General features: G+C 41.8%; 1 protein-coding gene across 1 annotated transcript in view; it reads right to left on the bottom strand.

The window, feature by feature from the left end:
* TMC2 (transmembrane channel like 2) overlaps positions 1-18,161 on the bottom strand; it is a 50,527-nt gene that overhangs the window by 20,473 nt on the left and 11,893 nt on the right. Inside the window, exons 3-11 of the mRNA XM_032353745.1 lie at positions 17,992-18,082; positions 16,046-16,127; positions 15,593-15,699; positions 13,412-13,510; positions 10,157-10,299; positions 8,128-8,275; positions 4,803-4,991; positions 1,833-2,012; positions 258-407 (exon numbers count right to left, since the gene is read on the bottom strand). Coding sequence (XP_032209636.1) covers positions 258-407; positions 1,833-2,012; positions 4,803-4,991; positions 8,128-8,275; positions 10,157-10,299; positions 13,412-13,510; positions 15,593-15,699; positions 16,046-16,127; positions 17,992-18,082 — 1,189 coding nt within the window. The remainder of the gene's footprint in view (positions 1-257; positions 408-1,832; positions 2,013-4,802; positions 4,992-8,127; positions 8,276-10,156; positions 10,300-13,411; positions 13,511-15,592; positions 15,700-16,045; positions 16,128-17,991; positions 18,083-18,161) is intronic.

Below are 18,161 nucleotides of genomic sequence, written 5' to 3'. Positions count from 1 at the left end.
TTTGAGATGGAGAACCATAGGCTTTCAGTGAAATCTGAAGTAAGACTTTAAATGAATCCAAGTGGTATTAGACCGGTGAATGGAGCATGTAGAAAAGTATGTGGGATGCTGAAAAAAAAATGGGAAAGAGAAAAGGTAAAAGTTTCCTAGGAAATACTGGCTTGATATTTTGGTGTCTTAAAAATAGAAACATCCAGAAAGAAATAACAAAGAACCGAGAACAGGGATCACTTTTGCAGGACAACGTAATTACTCACAATGCCCACTGCTGTCTCCCAGCAAGAACCCCGGGGCACATCTGCAGGGTGCAAGGGTGGCCGGGGGACACTCTCGTTCCAACCCGAGGCGTTGTAATAGTTAAACAGAGTCCAGTGAGTGATGTTCTTTATTGTCTCTTCATTAGAAAGCTAGAATGAAAGATGGAAATGTGGGGTTGGAAGGAGCCAGGGATGGTTCAATTGTTTCCAAGGGAACAACAATTAAAGCTAGAATATGCCACCAGTCTGCCACCTAGCCTCTGCCTTACCTTTCAGTGGTCTCTACAGAAATGCCCTCCCCAGCCTTTCAGTCTATACAGGAGAAGGGGCATTTGGCTGAAGTCCTTGGGTCTTTTCCGTGAGATTTTTTCTAAGTTACTATCTGTCTGTCCATCCATCCATCCAACCATCCATCCAATCATCTATCATCCAGTGGGATGCTGATCATTCTTCTTTTGAGAGTAATGTTTTTCAGGATCTATTCTAGGCATGTAAGGTAGAGATGACACAAGAGTGAAAAAGAAAGACAGGCTTCCCTCAGAAAGTTCACAGTCTGGAGGTGAGAGAGGTGAACAGACAATTATAGAATAGAGTGATAAGAGCTATGGGAAATATTCCCATAGGGAATATGGGACCAAGGAAATCCATATCAGACCATGGGGCCACAGAGAACTTACTGGAAGCAATGACATCTGAGACAGAACCTCAGGGAGGATTAGTCAATGAGTTAAACATGGGGAGAGGAGTGGAGAGACAGGCAAGAGAAAATTCTGTCCCACGGAGGAAGTGTGAGGTTCAAGAGAGCAGAAGAGTTCACTAGGGTAGGATGAAAGCCAGAGATGAAGGTGGAGGGGTAGGCAAGTTACTTCCATGCTTAAAATCTTCCAATAGTTTTCTGTTAAACTCAGGTAAAAGTTCATACAGCTCCGTAATGAGAAGGTAGAGGTGGGGAAGAGGACCATCATCATCTGACCCTTTCCTTGGATTCATTTTCCCCTTCTTCCCTCCACTCTATTCTTTGCTATCCTACAGTTCCTTGTTTGCACCAGCTGTTCCCTCTGCTTTTTCCAATGTCTACTAAGACTCCCCAGGTTGGGTGGGGGGAATTCTGGAGTCCCTCCTATGGACTGTCATGCTTCCCTGGGCTTGCCCCCACTGGAGCACATGCCACAATATGCTATACTGAATGAGTCTGTCTCCCAGCCGAGATGTAAATATCCTTGGGACAGGACTGTGTCTTGCTGTCTGCTGTACCCTCAAGGCCTGATATAGTGGGTGCTCCATGACCGTCTAGTGAGCAGTGATGGAAGGTGGGGTCAACCATGAGATATCATGTCAATAGACACTTACTTTATGGCAAAGAGACTACCTAAAAAAAAGACAGTAATGACCTGCAACAAAACATTAACAATGGTTGTATTTGGGTAATAGGATTCTGGGGATACTTTTTTCTTCATTTTACTTTTCTCAATTTTCCAAAATTTCTTTAATTAATAGGGATTATGCATGAGGAAAATATAGCTGAAAAAGGAAATCTCATGGGCACCAGGGATTAGAGGAGTTTGTGGTCTTTACCTTGAGATGAACATCATCCATCAGGGCTAAGAGAAATGTGTAGAGGTTCCCCAAGAAGAGTGCAAAGATGCGTCCCAGCTGCCACTTTAGTCCAATGCGCGGGTGATAATTCTCCAGAGCAGCAATGGTTTCAAACAAAGGGGGACAAAACATACCAAGCAGGGACATCACAATTTCTACCTGAGAAATCAGTAAATCCTGGATTACTTGGGTCATCTGTATCACTTGTTTGGTCACCATCTGTATCACCCTAGGGCCATGCATCTCCATCTCCTTGTTGCCCCCTCTTCCACCTCTGGAGATGCCCTCAAGACTCCACAACTTACTGTGTGACTGTGACTAAGCTGCCAACATGCCTGGAACTGTCAGCCTATGTCCCAGACATCATAATTGCTCTGTGACTGGATGCTGTCATGACTGTTGCTATTAGTATTGATAAAAATGGCAAATTTTCTTTGAGAAATAAATGGGTTAACATATGGAACAGTTCTTTGTGTTCAGTCAAAGTCATGAGCTGGGCAAGAGTCACTGTGGTAGCTCTTATCTCAGGAGCACGGAAGACAGGAAGCTGAGATCACAGAAAGGAACTAACAGCAGAGGGACATGGTAAAAAGTATGGCATCTGGAGTCAGTTCTCTGGGTTTGAGCTCCAGCTCTAACCCTTGCTGGGTTTGTAATTTAGGACAAGTTACATAACTTCTTTGAGTTTCTTGTTTCTTCACATGTAAAGTGAGAATGACAGTTTTTTATTGTGAGAGTCAGATGAGATTGTGGACATAAGTCTGCTAGCCTGGAGCCTGGTAAGCACTAAATTTGGCTCCAATTTTGGGAGAATCCTGACTTGTATAACTGAACCTGACCATGGTAGAATATTTTTTTTTCTTCAAGTAAAACTGCTCATCTAGTACAGAGTAAATCTTTGAACTGCTGACCAAAGTGCAGGTGGGTCGACTCTTCTGGGCTGGTTCTGACACCCTTATACTCTATCACACTGTCTGTTGGCTTGGCTACTCATCACCTTCACACATGTTCATGCAGTGTTTCCCACCTGGACAGCCATCACTGTGGTGCATCACTGCACCACATCCACCACCGCCCTTCTTCACCTGTGTGTTTAATGCATAGCCTAATTCCTGCCTTTCCCACAAAGTCCCCCTGCCTCTCCAGCTCACATAGAACTCTCCACCTGGCACACATCTGTAAACCAAAACATCTTAGTTGATCACTATTCCTGCCCACTGCTGTTCATGTTTTGGTTTATTCTTGTCAAGTCTGCTTCCTAAGGAAACTGCAATCTGCTTAAGGGCAGAATCCATCTCAGGCATCTTTTGTATCCCTCTCATACCTTAGTGATCTGATGTTTTAGATAAGTTAACTGTAAAAGCATGTAGCTTAAAAACATTCATTCTGATTATTTCCTTTATTTTAAGAAAAGAATTTATTTATTTACGAGAGAGAGAGAGCACAGAGGGAGAGGGAGAGGGAGAAGCAGATCCCCACTGGAGCAGGGAGCCCAATGTGGGGCTTGATCCCAGTATCCTGGGATCATGACCTGAGCCAAAGGCAGACACTTAACCACTTGAACCACACAGGTGCCCCATTATTGCTTTTAAACCATAGCTTTAATCCATTTATATTTATTGTAATCACTGACATTAATCTATCTGATTTTATGCTTTATATTTGTCCTACCAGTTGCACATTTCTTTTTCTATCCTTTTTTGCTTCATGGGAAGAGAGAGATTCTTTTTTATTATTTAATTTAGCTAGCTCATGATTCTGTAGATCAGTAATTTTTCTCTGGGCTTAGGTAGGTGGTCTTTTGCTGGTCTCATGTGGATTCATTCACATATCTATGGTTCAGATGGTTGATGACTTCATTCATATGTCTGCTAGTTGACTGGCTGTCATGTAGAGTGATGAGATAACTGAGCAATATGTCTCTCATCATTCAACAGCCTAGTCTGGAACTGTTCACATGGTGGAGATCTTAGGGTTTCTAAGAGGGTAAGTTCCAAAACACAAGCATTTTTCAAGTCTACTTATATCATGGTTGCTATTGTCTCATTGTTAAAGCAATTCACATGGCTAACCTAGCTGGATTCCAAGGGTGGGGAAACAGATTCTACCTCTTCATGAGAGGAGCTAGAAAATCATATTGCAAAGAAATACAGGAATATAAGATGGGGAAAAACTTGTAGCCATTTTGCTAACTACTAAAGATGTTAAGTTCCCAAAAGAGATTTATGGACTCAATATAACCATAATGAAACTTTAATGAGTTTTATTGTAGATCTTGATGAGAGAACTCACTTTACCAGATATCAAGACATACTTTAAAGGCATAGTTTATCAGTGTATTTCTTAGGGCAGGCACAGGTAAATAAATCAGTGGTATAGAATAGAGAGCTCAGAATCACACTCATACATGAACAGATACTTGATTTAACTTTATACTTGATTTATGACGTATGGCACTGTAGAGCTGTGAAGAAAGGATCACCTTTTTAATAGTTGGTGCTAAGACAACTTATTATTCAGTTGACTGACATGCTAATTATAATCCAGCTTTAATAACCTATAAGAGACTAATAAGACGTGACTCTTTTTTTCAAATGTTCATGCTACTTAACTGGAAAGGGATGTGATTTCACTTTTTAAATATGTCCAATAGGGTGGCTCAGTCATTGGGTGTCTGCCTTTGGCTCAGGTCAAGATCTGGCCTACTGGGATTGAGTCCCACATTGTGCTCTGCACTCTGCAGGAGGCCTGCTCCTCCCTCTCCCACTCCCCCTGCTTGTGTGTCCTCTCTTGCTGTGTCTCTGTCAAATGAATAAATAAAATCTTAAAAAAACCCCAAAATATGTCCTATAATCTAGATTTTCAATAATTCAGCTGAATTGCATAGGAACCAGTATAATTTTCCATGTTTGCTCTCAGCATTCACTTCTACAGAGACAGCCTTTTTACCTCATTTCTTTCATACCAGCTGACATTCTGCATTTTGGAGAATTCCTGGGATCGCTTCACCACAAAGTAAATGAGGTACCCACTTCCACACAAACAGCAGATGATAAGAAAATTGGCCAGGACCCGGAGAAATCTTGTCAGATGAATATTTTCTTCTTTGTTACTCTCTTGTTCATCCACTATTGATTCCTTAATGTGTGGAAATAAGATGTGAGTAAGGACAGGCTAGGAACAAATTGGGTTCCTGAAACGACTGCTTAGTATATTATCATAAATGAAATAATCCAGAGGAGGTGCTGCAGAGCACTGTTGCCTTATGGAGAATTTTCTTCCTTCCTTCCTTTCTTTCTTTCTAAGTTTTATTTATCTATTTTTTGAGAGAGAGAGAGAAAGAGCACACAAGTGGGGGAGGAGGGGCTAAGGGAGAGGGAGAGAGAGAATTTCAAGCAGACTCCTCACTCAGCATGGAGCCCCACATGGGACTCAACAAGCAACCCAATCCCATGACCCCAAGACCATGACCTGAGCCAAGGTGAAAAGTCCAGTGCTCAACCGACTGAGCCACTCAGGCGCCTCAAGAATTGTTTTCTTTCAGAAGATATACCTTGTTGTTATTCCCATTTTGGTACACGTGATAACAAAAGCTTAGATTTATTGAATACCTACTGTATGCCAGTTGTGGTGCTAAACACCTGTTTTGTATCACCCTCATAACCCCAATAACAAACCAACATAGTAATTTCTATTATCACCCATGTCATAGATACTTGGCCCAGAGAGATCTCAGCAACTGTCTGACTGGGATTGTTTTAAAACTATAGAGCAAATAGATTAAAATGATATGTTAACAATACTGAGTCTTCTAATTCAGGGGCCAGCAAACATTTTCTATTCTAATAGTAGGGCCACCTGGGTGGCTCAGTCAGTTGTGTCAAACTCCTGATTTCAGCTGGGGTCATGATCTCAGGGTTGTGAGACTGAGCACTGCATTAGGCTAAATGTTCATTGCAGTGTTTCCTTGTCCCTCTCCCTCTGCCAACTTGTACTCTCTTTCTCAAATAAATAAATAAATGAAATCTTTTAAAATTTTAATTATTTTTAAAAGATATTTATTTATTTATTTGACATAGAGAGACACAATGAGAGAGGGAACACAGGCAGGGGGAGTGGGAGAGGGAGAGCAGGGAACCCAATGTGGGGCTCGATACCAGGACCCTAGGATCGTAACCTAAACAGAAGGCAGACGCCCAGTGACTGAGCCACCGAGGCACCCCTAAAATCTTTTTTTTTTTCTTTTTAAAGAGCCATTATAGTAAATAGTTTTGGCTTTGCAAGCCATGTGGTCTCTTTCACAACTATTCAACTACCCCATAGTACATGAAAGTAACCACTGACAATATGGAAATAAATAGGCATTGATTTGTTTCTATAAAATCTTCTTTACAAAAGTAGGCATCAGGTTGGATTTGCCCCTGGACAATAATTTGTTGATACCTGTCTAATCTATGAATATGGTATATCTCCCTTTATTTAGGATTTCTTAATTTCTTTCAGAAATGTCTTATATTTGTTGTTGTTAACTCTATTCTTAAGAATTTTATGTAATTTTATTGTAAATGGGATTAAAATTATTTTCTTTTTTAAAGAAAATAATTTTTCTTTATAATAATAATAATATAATATAATAATAATAATTTTTTATTTTCTTTTAAAAAATTATTTTCTATTTTGCTGTTGTATATAAAAATATAATAGTCATATATATATTTAATTTTAATTTTAATTTTTATTTTAAGTAGGCTTCATGCCCAGCATGGAATCCAATGCAGGGCTTGAACTCATGACTCTGAGATCAAGACCTGAGTTGAGATCAAGAATCAGATACTTAACTAACTGAGCCACCAGGCACCCTTAGATTTTTTTATAGACTTTGCATCCTGCATCAGTTACTCTCTATGAAGACAGAAATAGTTCATGGTGGACCCAAGATGGTAAAGGAGGTCTCCTGATTACCTAAGTACTGGGAAGGAGACTTTTCTAATCAATGAACAGTTACTGTATTCAGGTCCAGGTTTAACTAATTTATCAAGCAGTTAATATACATTAGCTCTGCAGTTTTCATATATGCTCTGTTATATAAAGTTATTATCTCTGGTTTTAATAGACTCAGAGAAAAAGCCTTCACCTTGCCAGATGTTCAAAGGGCTTCAGACATAGGCACTGACCTTCTTTTTCTCTCTTGGGTAGGTCTGGAGGAAGAGGCAAAGCCTCCGTTGACCCCTCTTTTGCCTTTGGATGCTCCAACAGTGCCTCCCCCCCCCTTCACCCCCTCCACCCCCGCTCAACTGCTGCCAGAAGGAGAAGGGAAGAGAGCCTAGTCAGCTCCCTGCATTACCCACTGCCAAGCTGTCAGGACTGTGGGCTCATGAAACCCATGTAGTGAGCTGCTCAGCCCAAGCTCTGCCCCTGGTGGGTGTACCTGCCCTTTGTAGGTATTGGTGAGAGGGAAGCTGCCAGGAAGGGCCAGAAGAGAGGAGAGGGAAGAAGACAAGGCAATTAAGCGTGTTGTAAATCTGACCTTCGGTAGGTCCTGGGGGAAAGAAAGTCTGATCAGATGGGAGACATATTGAACTATAAGAACTCCGAATGGTTTTTATAGACATAGAGGAAATAAATAAGATGTGTCGCTCTTCAACATACTAGCTTCTGTCTTCATTCATTCGTTTACCCCTAGGTTTGCTTTTATTCTAAAAAATAGAGATGTGTAGGCCACTTCACATGTCTTTTGTGAATAAATTTATGAGGTAATTAAGTAGGAAGTTGCTGCACATTTAATTGACTCCTTCCACCCACACAAACCAAAGTTCTCAACTCTTTCTGGGGTTTCTAATCACTCAGAGAACCTTTAAAGAATTTAATGCCAGGAACCCCCCCAGCCCCTGACCAATTATACTAGAATCTCTGGGGGTTTGGGCCCCAAAGATTTTTAAAGCTGCTTAGGTGATTTAAACATGCATCAAAGGTTGAGAAGTGCAGCCCCAAATGATTCCTTCCAATTTCTCTGGCAGAAAAGAGTTCCACAAGGAAACAGTCAGGACTAGGTCCCAGCAACCAAGATTCTCTGTCATATTACGAAACAGATGTGGGTACCAGTCATGGGCACTCTTTCTTGAAGGCTTGAGACCGCGGCTCACACCTCTGGTAAAGCCTTTTCCACAAATTACTTGGGGATCTTATCTATCATGCCCCAACTTTGTGAAGTCTCCTAATGAGCAAAGGGACCCAGAATGCCTCGAGGAAGTGGGAACAACCCTGGGACACCTACCTTGAAGCTGGTGGTAATGGAGGCATATTTATTGTCGGCTGTCTCTGAATTCCCAATCAGGTAATCCCAGCTGGTGAACATCTTGAAGCTGAACGTGAAGTTAGCACTCTCCCCCTCACTCGCACTGCCCTGGGTATTGCTGGCCATCCTGTAGGGTGCATACCACTACTGTTAGCCCAGGGGAACCTTGGCCTCAGTTGGGCTGGGGCACAGGTAGTAGAAATGCAATGAGGGGAAAGAGCCAAGATGATTCAAATTGAACTATACCCAGGGTGCCTTCCCCCCAGATTCAGAGTCCACAGCAAGCACACATGGTATCATCTGGACAATGAACCACTGAACCACGTTTTCTACCCTGACATTTGACTTCCTGTGGCTAGACTCCTCTGCCAATGTTGTTTGAGAACTCTTTGTGGGAACTCAATTCTCAAACCAGAATATCCTCTTCTAATTCACGTATCTTCTTGAACAAAAAAGATACTTATTTTCTGATATAAAACCCAACAATCCCTGAGGTAGTTGTTACGGAAACCAGTGACATGTACATCCTTCTCTTAAGCAAACTTGGTTGAAAGTCCCTTGGACCTGCCTCGTTACCCACCCATTTTATCCTACATAGCCTCAACCTTGCTGTGAGAATCAGAATTTCAAGCAGATCCTCTCTCAGATACAATGTATGTATGGTAGAATTTGTTCCTCTTTATCTTATGGGATTTGCTATTCCATGGGCTTAGTTGACTTAGGTTTTTGGTTCATCAGGAAAACCTTCTATACACCTATACTCATCTGGGATAATAACAGGGAACATTGCAACAAACATAAGAGCTAAGAATAAAAGCAAGCCTATCCCCTGATAGATCTGGCTGGGCAGCCACCCATCACCAAATGGTCACTATTGTGCTGGGCAGTCCCTCGTGAACAGCAGCATTTCCCCTTGAGAGGACATGACAGAAAGTTGTACTGGGCTAACGACTGACTTTTTGGAGTTTTTAACACTTGCTCTACTCCTTTCCTGCAGACAGGTGCTCTTCCGGGAGGAATGCTGAAGGGTAGATGGGCCCGGTAGTCAGATTTGTGCAGGAGGCTGTGTCCCCGACACTACGTCAGCCTTTGCTGATTGGGGTTCCCTGGCTTAGAAGAAGGCAATTCATAGGCCAGAATTTTTCCTCAGAGAACACAAATTAAAAGGCACAGACATATTAGAATGTCATTTCTGGGTGCATGGGTGGCTCAGTTGTTAAGTGTCTGCCTTTGGCTTAGGTCAAGATCCCAGGGTTCTGGGATCAAGTCCTAAATTGGGCTCCCTGCTCAGCAGGGAGCCTACTTCTCCCATTCCTACTCCCCCTGCTTGTGTTCTCTCTCTCTCTCTCTCTCTCTGTGTGTGTGTGTGTGTGTGTGTGTGTGTGTGTCAAATAAATAAATAAAATCTTTTAAAACAAAAAAGTCATTTCTGACCACAGAGACAGATAGAGTTGGGGCCAGAGAGGACACCATGGTTAATCACATCACATTTGTTCCTTCACGTTTTTTATTGATATCTTTACAAATGTGGAGCTCAGTACTCACATGCAAGCTAGAGTTACAGAGGAGCAGAATAGTTTTTCTGAGGAAGCTGACCTCTGGGTTAAGTGAAAACAGACTTGAAGACTTCTCCAGCCTTACCTTACCAGTTACATGCTCTCTCTCAAACAACACTGGCCTTTTGACAGGTTTTGGGACTTACTAAGATATTTGCTGCCTCAGGGTCTTTGCACATGCTCTTCCTTTGTGTAAAATGCTGTGCCCCAGACTTTCAAGGTGACTGGCCATTCTCAGCATCATGTAAAGGTGTTTTACCCCTTTTCTGAAAACTTCCCTTATTACCGTTTATATCTTTTATATCACATATGACAATCCATATCTGCTTTATATGTCTCCTTGTTTTCTTTCTAAATCCCCATAAGAAGGTAAGGAGGCACAGAGTGGCCATGGGAGTGGGTTGTTTGTGTGAAGAAAATGAAAAGCCTGTAAAAGAGACAGTCATACTTACGATCTAATGACAATCATCAGGCTATAGCCGAACACGCTGACCCCCACCATAAAGTATGCCATGGGCAACCTGTACCTCAGCCACCCAATAGTCCTCTGGTTGTTGTAGTAGCCGTAGAAGAGAGCAGAATACTTGATGTAACCCTGTGGGATAGGTCCAAATGTTCTGGGTTTGTAAGCTTAGCGCAGATGGTCTCCAGACACTTTCATTCTACTGGGATTTCTTTCTTAGGGTTTAATGGGAATCTGAGGGGTGAAAGGAGGAATTCTGGGCATCCTTACTCTTCCTTCAAATTCCCCCAGTTTCTCCAGAGTCTATCGATGTCTCTGCGTCTCCCCTTCATTCTCTTTGTTCTCGATTACCCAGAATGCATACAGATACAAAACAAGGAGGACAGCTCTGCTAACATTGCGGATACAATGTGTGTGTGTGTGTGCCTGTGCGCATGCATGCAAGAAGAGCTCCAAATTCTTTCCCCTCACATTTCCAGGGTCTTAATGTCACACTCTGGAAGTAGGCTGGAGTCTGTGAACTTTCTCAGTATGAAACTTAAAAAGAAAACCATACCTTTACAGGACTTACAGTCTAATCTAAACCTCAAGTTTTGTTTTGTTTTGGCTTTTAGGTATAATTGGCTTTAGGTATAATCAGTACACTTTTCAGGTGTGATACTAGCTTGGAATTTTAGCATTTCTTGTATGTCTTTGCTGAAGTTAAACGAGATTATTCTGGCCTCACACAGGTATGTATTTGGAAAGGGAAGGCAAATCTTAACAATCTTTTCATGTACTTAAGGTTGTTTCTTCTTTGATATGATACCTAAACTCAATAAATAAATAGTCATCACTTAAATATTAGTTGTAATGTGGAACCTGAATCACATATTAAGCTTTTCATATCTTGTTACATTAAACTCCATCGCAATCCCCAAAATACTGAGTAATTGAAAGGAGAAAAATATTAACTTTGCCATAGGGAATCCTGACAGACACGACTTTACCCAAGTGGTCACAATGTTGCCCATCATAACATGTATCAACATAGTATAACCCCAATTTGCCACCCTGAGAAGGGCACATTACCTCTGTGGCAACCTTCCCAATAATGTATGATCTCACTACAATCATGAGGGAACATCAAATAAACCCAAATTGAGGGACATTTTCCAAAACAACTGACCAGTTCTCCTCAAAAGTGTCAAGGGCACTGAAAGAGAATTGTCACAGATTTGGAGGAGACTAAGGAGATAGGACAAATACAATGTGTGATTTTGAATTTGGTCCTGGAATAGAAAAGGAATATTAGTGAAAAACTTGATGAAATCCAAATCAATTCTACACTTTAGTTAATAATATTGTACCAGGGTTAATTTCTTAGTTTTGAAAATTGTTCTATGGGTAGATAAGACATTATCATAAAGTGAAGCCAGGTGAAGGGTATACGAGAACTCTATACTATTTTTTGTGTGTGGGGGAATCTCTGTACTATTTAGGCAACTCTTCTGTAAGTCTAAAATTATCTCAAGATTTGAAGTTTTTAAAGCTTAATTGCTCTATCTTGTACTATCAAGATGTGGGATCTTTTACCCACACATAATTCCGTAAGATCATGGATTGGTCAAGTGGAAAATAATGGTTCCCTGAGTTATAAAAATCTGCCAAATGTTGAGGCACTTTGTACACATGTAAAAAATCACGTGTTAATATCTTCATTGATCTCATCGGAAAAGCATCTAACCATTGAGAAACTGCCACTGTGATGGTGATGGATATAAGTTTTCCAAAGCGTTAATTTTAGCTTGAAAAATATAATTTAAGGGCCACCTGGCTGGCTCAGTAGGTGGGGCACACAACTCTTGATCTTGGGGTTGTGAGTTTGAGCCCAATGCTGGGTGTAGAGATTATTTTTTTAAAAACACATTAAAAAAAAAAAAAAGAAATTTTTACCATTGGTAACAACAACAACAGCAACAACAAAATGGAGGATTATTGTTGAACAAATTCAGTTTGTTTTGGGCAGCTAGTATGTTTCCTTAGGGGTCCTTGAGTGAAATAAAGAATAAAGGAAATCCTTAGTGGTAGTATACAGTAGTAGTAGTATATAATACTTAGTACTATAGAAATGTAGTAGTTGTTTGGAACACCCTTATTCTGAATGGCTTGGAAAAATACTCCAACACACTACCACACGTACCTGAGAAGTATGAACCTGACCTGAACTTGAACCTGACTACGAGAATGAAGCAGCAGCGATGACCTGTTGCCTGAACCTCCCAGCCTTAGGAACTCTTTGGAGTTGCAGACAGAGCTCCACAAAGGCATAGAGGTGAGGAGACTCAAAAGGAGGAAGGGGTATTCCAGGCCATGTCCTGAGCAAAAGTAGGAGGCACTAGTATGTGATGTGTTCAGGGACTTCCCCCAAACTTGATAAAAATTGGAAATTAAAGTATGAGTTCTGAGACAGAAATGGAGCTGGAAAGGGAGGATCAGCCAAGTGGTGAACAGTTCTTTTATAAACCTGATGTAAAACATTGGATTTTATTCCCTTTAGGAATGGGAATAAATGGATATCCAAGGTAGGGGAGTGACAGGGTCAGGTTTGCCTTTCAAAAAGATCACTCTGACAGCAGAGCAAATGGAGATTTCAGGAGCCAAGTCAAAGCAGGAAGCAGAGGTAGAAGATTCTTGACATGGTCCTGGTATGGTGTGGACATTATCCAAAGAAGAGGTAAGAGGCATAGAGAAAGGGGGACTGAATTAAGATAGAGTTAGTGGTTGGCTTGTTGTGTGTGGTGGGGGGGAGGTGGTAGTGAGGAAAAGGGAAAAGTGTAGGATGACTTTCAGGTCTCACACTTGAACGACTGGGTGAATGGTGGTTCCAATAAAGGAGATGGGAAAACGCAATGTGGGTTTGGCTGGATAGATGTTGAATTTGAGGATGCCATGTGAAGCTTGGGAACAGCCGAGCTGGTGATAGCCCTGGAGTCTTCCTGTGGGTATGGGAAGAGAAATCTGTCCTGTAGGATCGCGTACATGGATCTGGCAGAGAGAGAGAGGAGCGGTGTGTGGCTGCAGGAAGGACCTATGAAAGGATCTTAGGAGGACAGGGTTGGCTAGCTCATTTGTATAGTGGAGATCTCATTTGAGTTAAGCACTGGTTTTCCAATGACTAAACGCATTATTTCACACTTAGCCATGCAAACTTTAGGTCTTACAATCACATAGTAGAAGGGCATTGGCATGTTAGTGTTGGTACCTCAAAATCCCAAAGGACAGAAAAATCCATGGCTTTTTCTTCCTCAGCCCGAGGCACTGTCTTCCTGGGAATGCTGCCATAGGGCACGCCCATCAGTACCTTGTGTAGGGACAGAATGACAGCATGATGAGTGGAGAAAATACAAACACATGGAGACATTAATATACTGGGTTAAATATCTCCCTTCTCAGAGTAGGACACACCCCACTTTCTTCTTTAGAGAATATTAATCCCTTTCCTGGTGTAGAACTATCACATACTCATTGTAGAAAATGTGAAAAAGTACAGAAGAGCATTTTAAAAAATTCCCCATCACTGGAGCGCCTGGGTGGCTTAGTCACTTAAACATCTTACTCTTGGTCTTGGTTCAGGTCATGATCTCAGGGTCCTGAGATAGAGCCCCAAATCCAGCTCTGCGTTCATCATGGAGTCTGCTTGAGATTCTCTCTCTCCCTTTCTCTCTGTCCCCTCCTGCTTGTGCTTGCTCGCTCTCAAATAAATAAATAATAAATACATTTTTAAAAAGATTTTATTTATTTATTTGACAGAGAGAGAGATCACAAGTAGGCAGAGAGACGGGGGGGAAGCGGGCCCCTTGCTGAGCAGAGAGCACGATGAGGGGCTCGATCCCAGGACCCTGAGATTGGGACCCGAGTTGAAGGTAGAGGCTTAACCCACTGAGCTATCCAGGTGCCCTGATAATAAATACATCTTTAAAAAAGTCCCTATCACCACCATATCCCAAAGATAATGATTGTTAGATAATCATAGATTTCCTTACGGCTGTTTCTGAGTTTTATCTATATTTTAGTCTGGTTATTTAGCTTAATATTATTTTATGACCAATTCTCTATAATATATGGTATGTCTCTAAATAAAATGACTTCAGAATATTTAATCCCATCTATCTACTATAAATTTACTTAACAAATCACCTGTTGTTGGATATTAGAATATTGCCAGTTCTTCACGTGTACATGGTTATGTTATTAATAACCTAATGTATATGCCTGTATTTGCATCCTTAATTCTAAAACAATCAGAATTGTATGAAGTTTACATATTGATTTAGGAGGGATTGACTTTTTTATTTTACAATATTAAGTTTTCCCTTCCAAGAACATAGCCTCCTGTGTATTCAGTTGTATTTTGGTCCTGTAATGCTTGACAGTGTTCTGCCCAGAAGTCTTCTAATTTGTCAGATTTCCCTTGGAAAAGATCCCAGGCCAACACTCTGGAGACCTGGATCTCATTTACTACAAACTTACTGTGTGACTTCGCACAAGTTGCTTATTCCTTTCCTGTCTCTCAGTTACTCATCTATAAGTAGGTATGCACATACATCTGTATAAGATTATATCTGGGAGAATAGTGAGGAATAAAATTTAAATGCAGGGTTTTTTTTTTTTAAGTAACTTATGACACAATGCATTCTCTCTCTCTCTTTTTTTTTCAGGGTAAAGAAAAAACCTTACTAAGATGTTAATTCTCAACTAATCTTAAAGTAAAACAAAAGACAGAAAAACGTAGGGTCCATGTCTTAATTTAGAAACACAAGTATCTTGAACCCAACCCTCATTTGTTTGGTTGGATTGGCCTAGAGGACTGGAGGTGCCCCTCCCCACCCATGGGGCACAAGGACCCACTGAGACTCTGGGTGGGCCACTGGGCCAGCTGAGCAGGTGAGCTCTCTGGGGAAGGACTGGCATCAGCCTTGGGGGATGATGTGTGAGAAATGTGGAAAGATGCTGATGTCAGGGGGCCTTGCTGAGCATGAAGGCAAGCCCTATTACAATCATCCCTCTTATGACGCCATGTTTGGACTCAAAGGCATTGGGTGGGGTGGAGCTGAGAGTCACACTTTCGAGAAAACCCAAGTCATGGAAATGCCTTCCCTGGCTGCCCATCGGGTCACTGCCCTTCCAGGCTGATTCCAGACCTTATCTGTAGACATCCCATGCCCTCAATAAAGCTGAACACTCTGGAAAAAAAAAAAAAAGGAACACAAGTATTTTGGTTCCGTTTTTTGTCCTAAGCTATCTGGGCAATGGATGGGAGTAGAGAACTTAAAATGAATGACTCATTTTTTGTAAAACGGAGAGTATTTGATTAATATAAATGAGGATGGTGGTCATGATAAGCCTCCACACTCTCTAGAGATCTAGGAAGCTCTTGTCTTACCTCTGGGATGATAACTAGACCAAATATTAAGCCAAAAAGGACGAGGTTAACTCCATACATCCATCGGAGAAAGATGAAATATGATGCCACAGAGGAACCAAAGTGACCTGGCATAAGGAAAGGCAGCAGGGTTTAAATGTTGTGGAAGGAGGAAGATAGCATGACCGAGCTCTTCATGTGTGTGATGGATTCTGTTTTCATGTCGGTCTGCGGAACGGATGTTCCAGATAAATAACCTGGGGGCTCTGACGGGCTAACCCATTTACCTGCGCTCCTGCAATAAGAAAATGAAGAAACGGGATTTAAATCTGGGTCTGACTTGCTCAAAGGCCATCCTGTTTTCTAAGACCACGGTCCTGTGGAATAACCTGATCAGCTGGTCAAGAACACAATCCAAGCCCTTGGAAAACTCGTTAGGAACCCAGCTCAACACAGTTACACCAAAATACTCACTTTCAATGTCCTTGATCTTCATTTCCCAGGGTATACATTGAGTCTTGAAGTTATGGAAGTCTCTCTTAAACTTGACCCACTTCTGAAATTAAACAGGTAATACACTCAGTACATTAACATCCTGCCTTGGGGCCTGGAGGAACACACTGCAGGGACATGTTGATGCTGACACGTCAACATGAAAGTCAAGAGTGGGGCGAGAGAGAAGCCATCCCGGCACAGTGCCTTGTATTTGCTGATAAAATTTCATGTTTGGACAGTGTATATGTGAACTTAGGAATTCTGTATATACTTCTGGTTTAGGGGATCAAATTGGGTTAGCAACCTCTGGCGCAACTTTTTTTTTTTTCTTTTTAATTCTTAAACATTCAAAGGAGGGAAAAATCTCACAAGGCTTACGTCCACATTTGGCAGACAGCCAAGTGCATAAATCTGATAAGAACTTTGTTCAACCTTTGTGGTGCTGGAATTGGTAGGACCTCCACCCGTGGCTTCCATTCTTCTCCTGGTGAAAACAACGGCCTGTTTTTTTTGGTTCTTGTTTCTGTTTTTCTGAAAGAAGTTAGGTGTTTTGCTTCTTTCCAAGATCTGTTCTCAGCACCAACATTCAGAGTTGGTACCAGCTGGAAACCTGAGTAGCTGTCTGTCTGCTGACTGGGTGAGAATTTGTCAGCTCTCAAGGGGGTTGCTCTTCCAACAACCGTACTCCCTGAAAATACATCTATTTGGAATTAAAAAAAAAAAAACTCATAGAAAACAGCAGACAAAGAAGTAGTGGGGAGAAGACCCTAGGATCAGTTTCTATTATAATAAAGGCTCCCTAAAGACTTGTTTGTAAAGGAAGTGGGGTTTCCCATGTAAGTCACTAAAGGCTCAAAAGGAACATTCATCTGAAGGGATCAGATGCATTTCCAGACCTGTAGGCTTTGAATGTATCCTGATGGGATGATTGCTATACAAGGAAGGAAGCACCTGTCGAAAAGGACGGTGGTCACAGGCGCAATAGAGAAGAGGAGTGTGTAAGCAGAAGCCTGGTTGATAACAATGGCAAAGCACTCCCTACAACAGGAAGGGGTATGGAGACTAGCATTGGGCATTCTAGCTCCACTGCTTTACCTACCTTCCCTAGCTCTGATTCCACGCTCAAAATTCATCTTTGGTGGGTTATTGGCTTTCTATTTAAGTCTGTCTATAAGGAAAACTGCCCATCACCTGGGCTGTGAGTATTTTGATTTCTATGGTAATGATTTGTGGTTGCAAGTTAAAAGATTGAAATTAAGATTATGGTTAGCTACCCACATAAAGTAACTCTATTATCAAAAAAAAAAAGGCACTGCTGATGTGAATTCTTCATATTTCAAGTTCTCTCATGGTTATTTTTTCTTGTAAATTAATAATCCAGCACCTGGTTTTACCTATCAGTCTCAGAAGCTTTATTAATGTGATCCCCCCAACCCCGAGGGATGGATCCCCTGTCGGGTGCTGATAATATCAGTACAGAATATAGACTTGCAAGGCTGAGGGCCAAGTCGGGTAATGAACATTGCCAAGGGAGGCCCCTGGGGACAGCCTGCCAGTTAGCTGATCACTTGGCCACCATCTGACAGTCCCTCGGGGCTGTGGGCATCAAACAGTGTGTCCGGATTTGGGGCTTGGGAAATAAGATCTCAGTCCTTTCACCTCATCCGTTTTGTGAGTTTATAGTTCTTCACTGGAGAGGAAATGAATCTCAGATACACCGAAGCCCTTACAGATAAATGTAGAGAAACTGACAACAAACAGTCTCCATTCCTGGACAAATCGGCTAGTCAGCCGGACCTCTCAGTGGGAGGATTCTGGGGGAACTAGACAGAAATGAAGAGGGTGGGCAAGGGCCTGTGATGGTCACCCAGGTTCAGAGGCTGAGCAAACACTTCCGAGGGTTTGGCTGTCTCTGTGCCACCCACCTTAGCGACCAGCATCTTACAGGCGTAGATTTGCTTGCCTTTCCCCTTTCCCAAGGCTCCTTCATACTTCTCCACAAAGTCTTGGGCCTCCCTGGTTAGGAAAAAAAAAAAAAAAAAAAAGGAGGCGTGGGTAGAGGCAGAACTGCAATTAATACCAAACCAAAAGAAAT

Source organism: Mustela erminea, chromosome 7 (genome assembly GCF_009829155.1).
Source record: "Mustela erminea isolate mMusErm1 chromosome 7, mMusErm1.Pri, whole genome shotgun sequence".
Taxonomy (NCBI): domain Eukaryota; kingdom Metazoa; phylum Chordata; class Mammalia; order Carnivora; family Mustelidae; genus Mustela; species Mustela erminea.
This window is presented reverse-complemented; position numbering and strand designations above follow the sequence as displayed.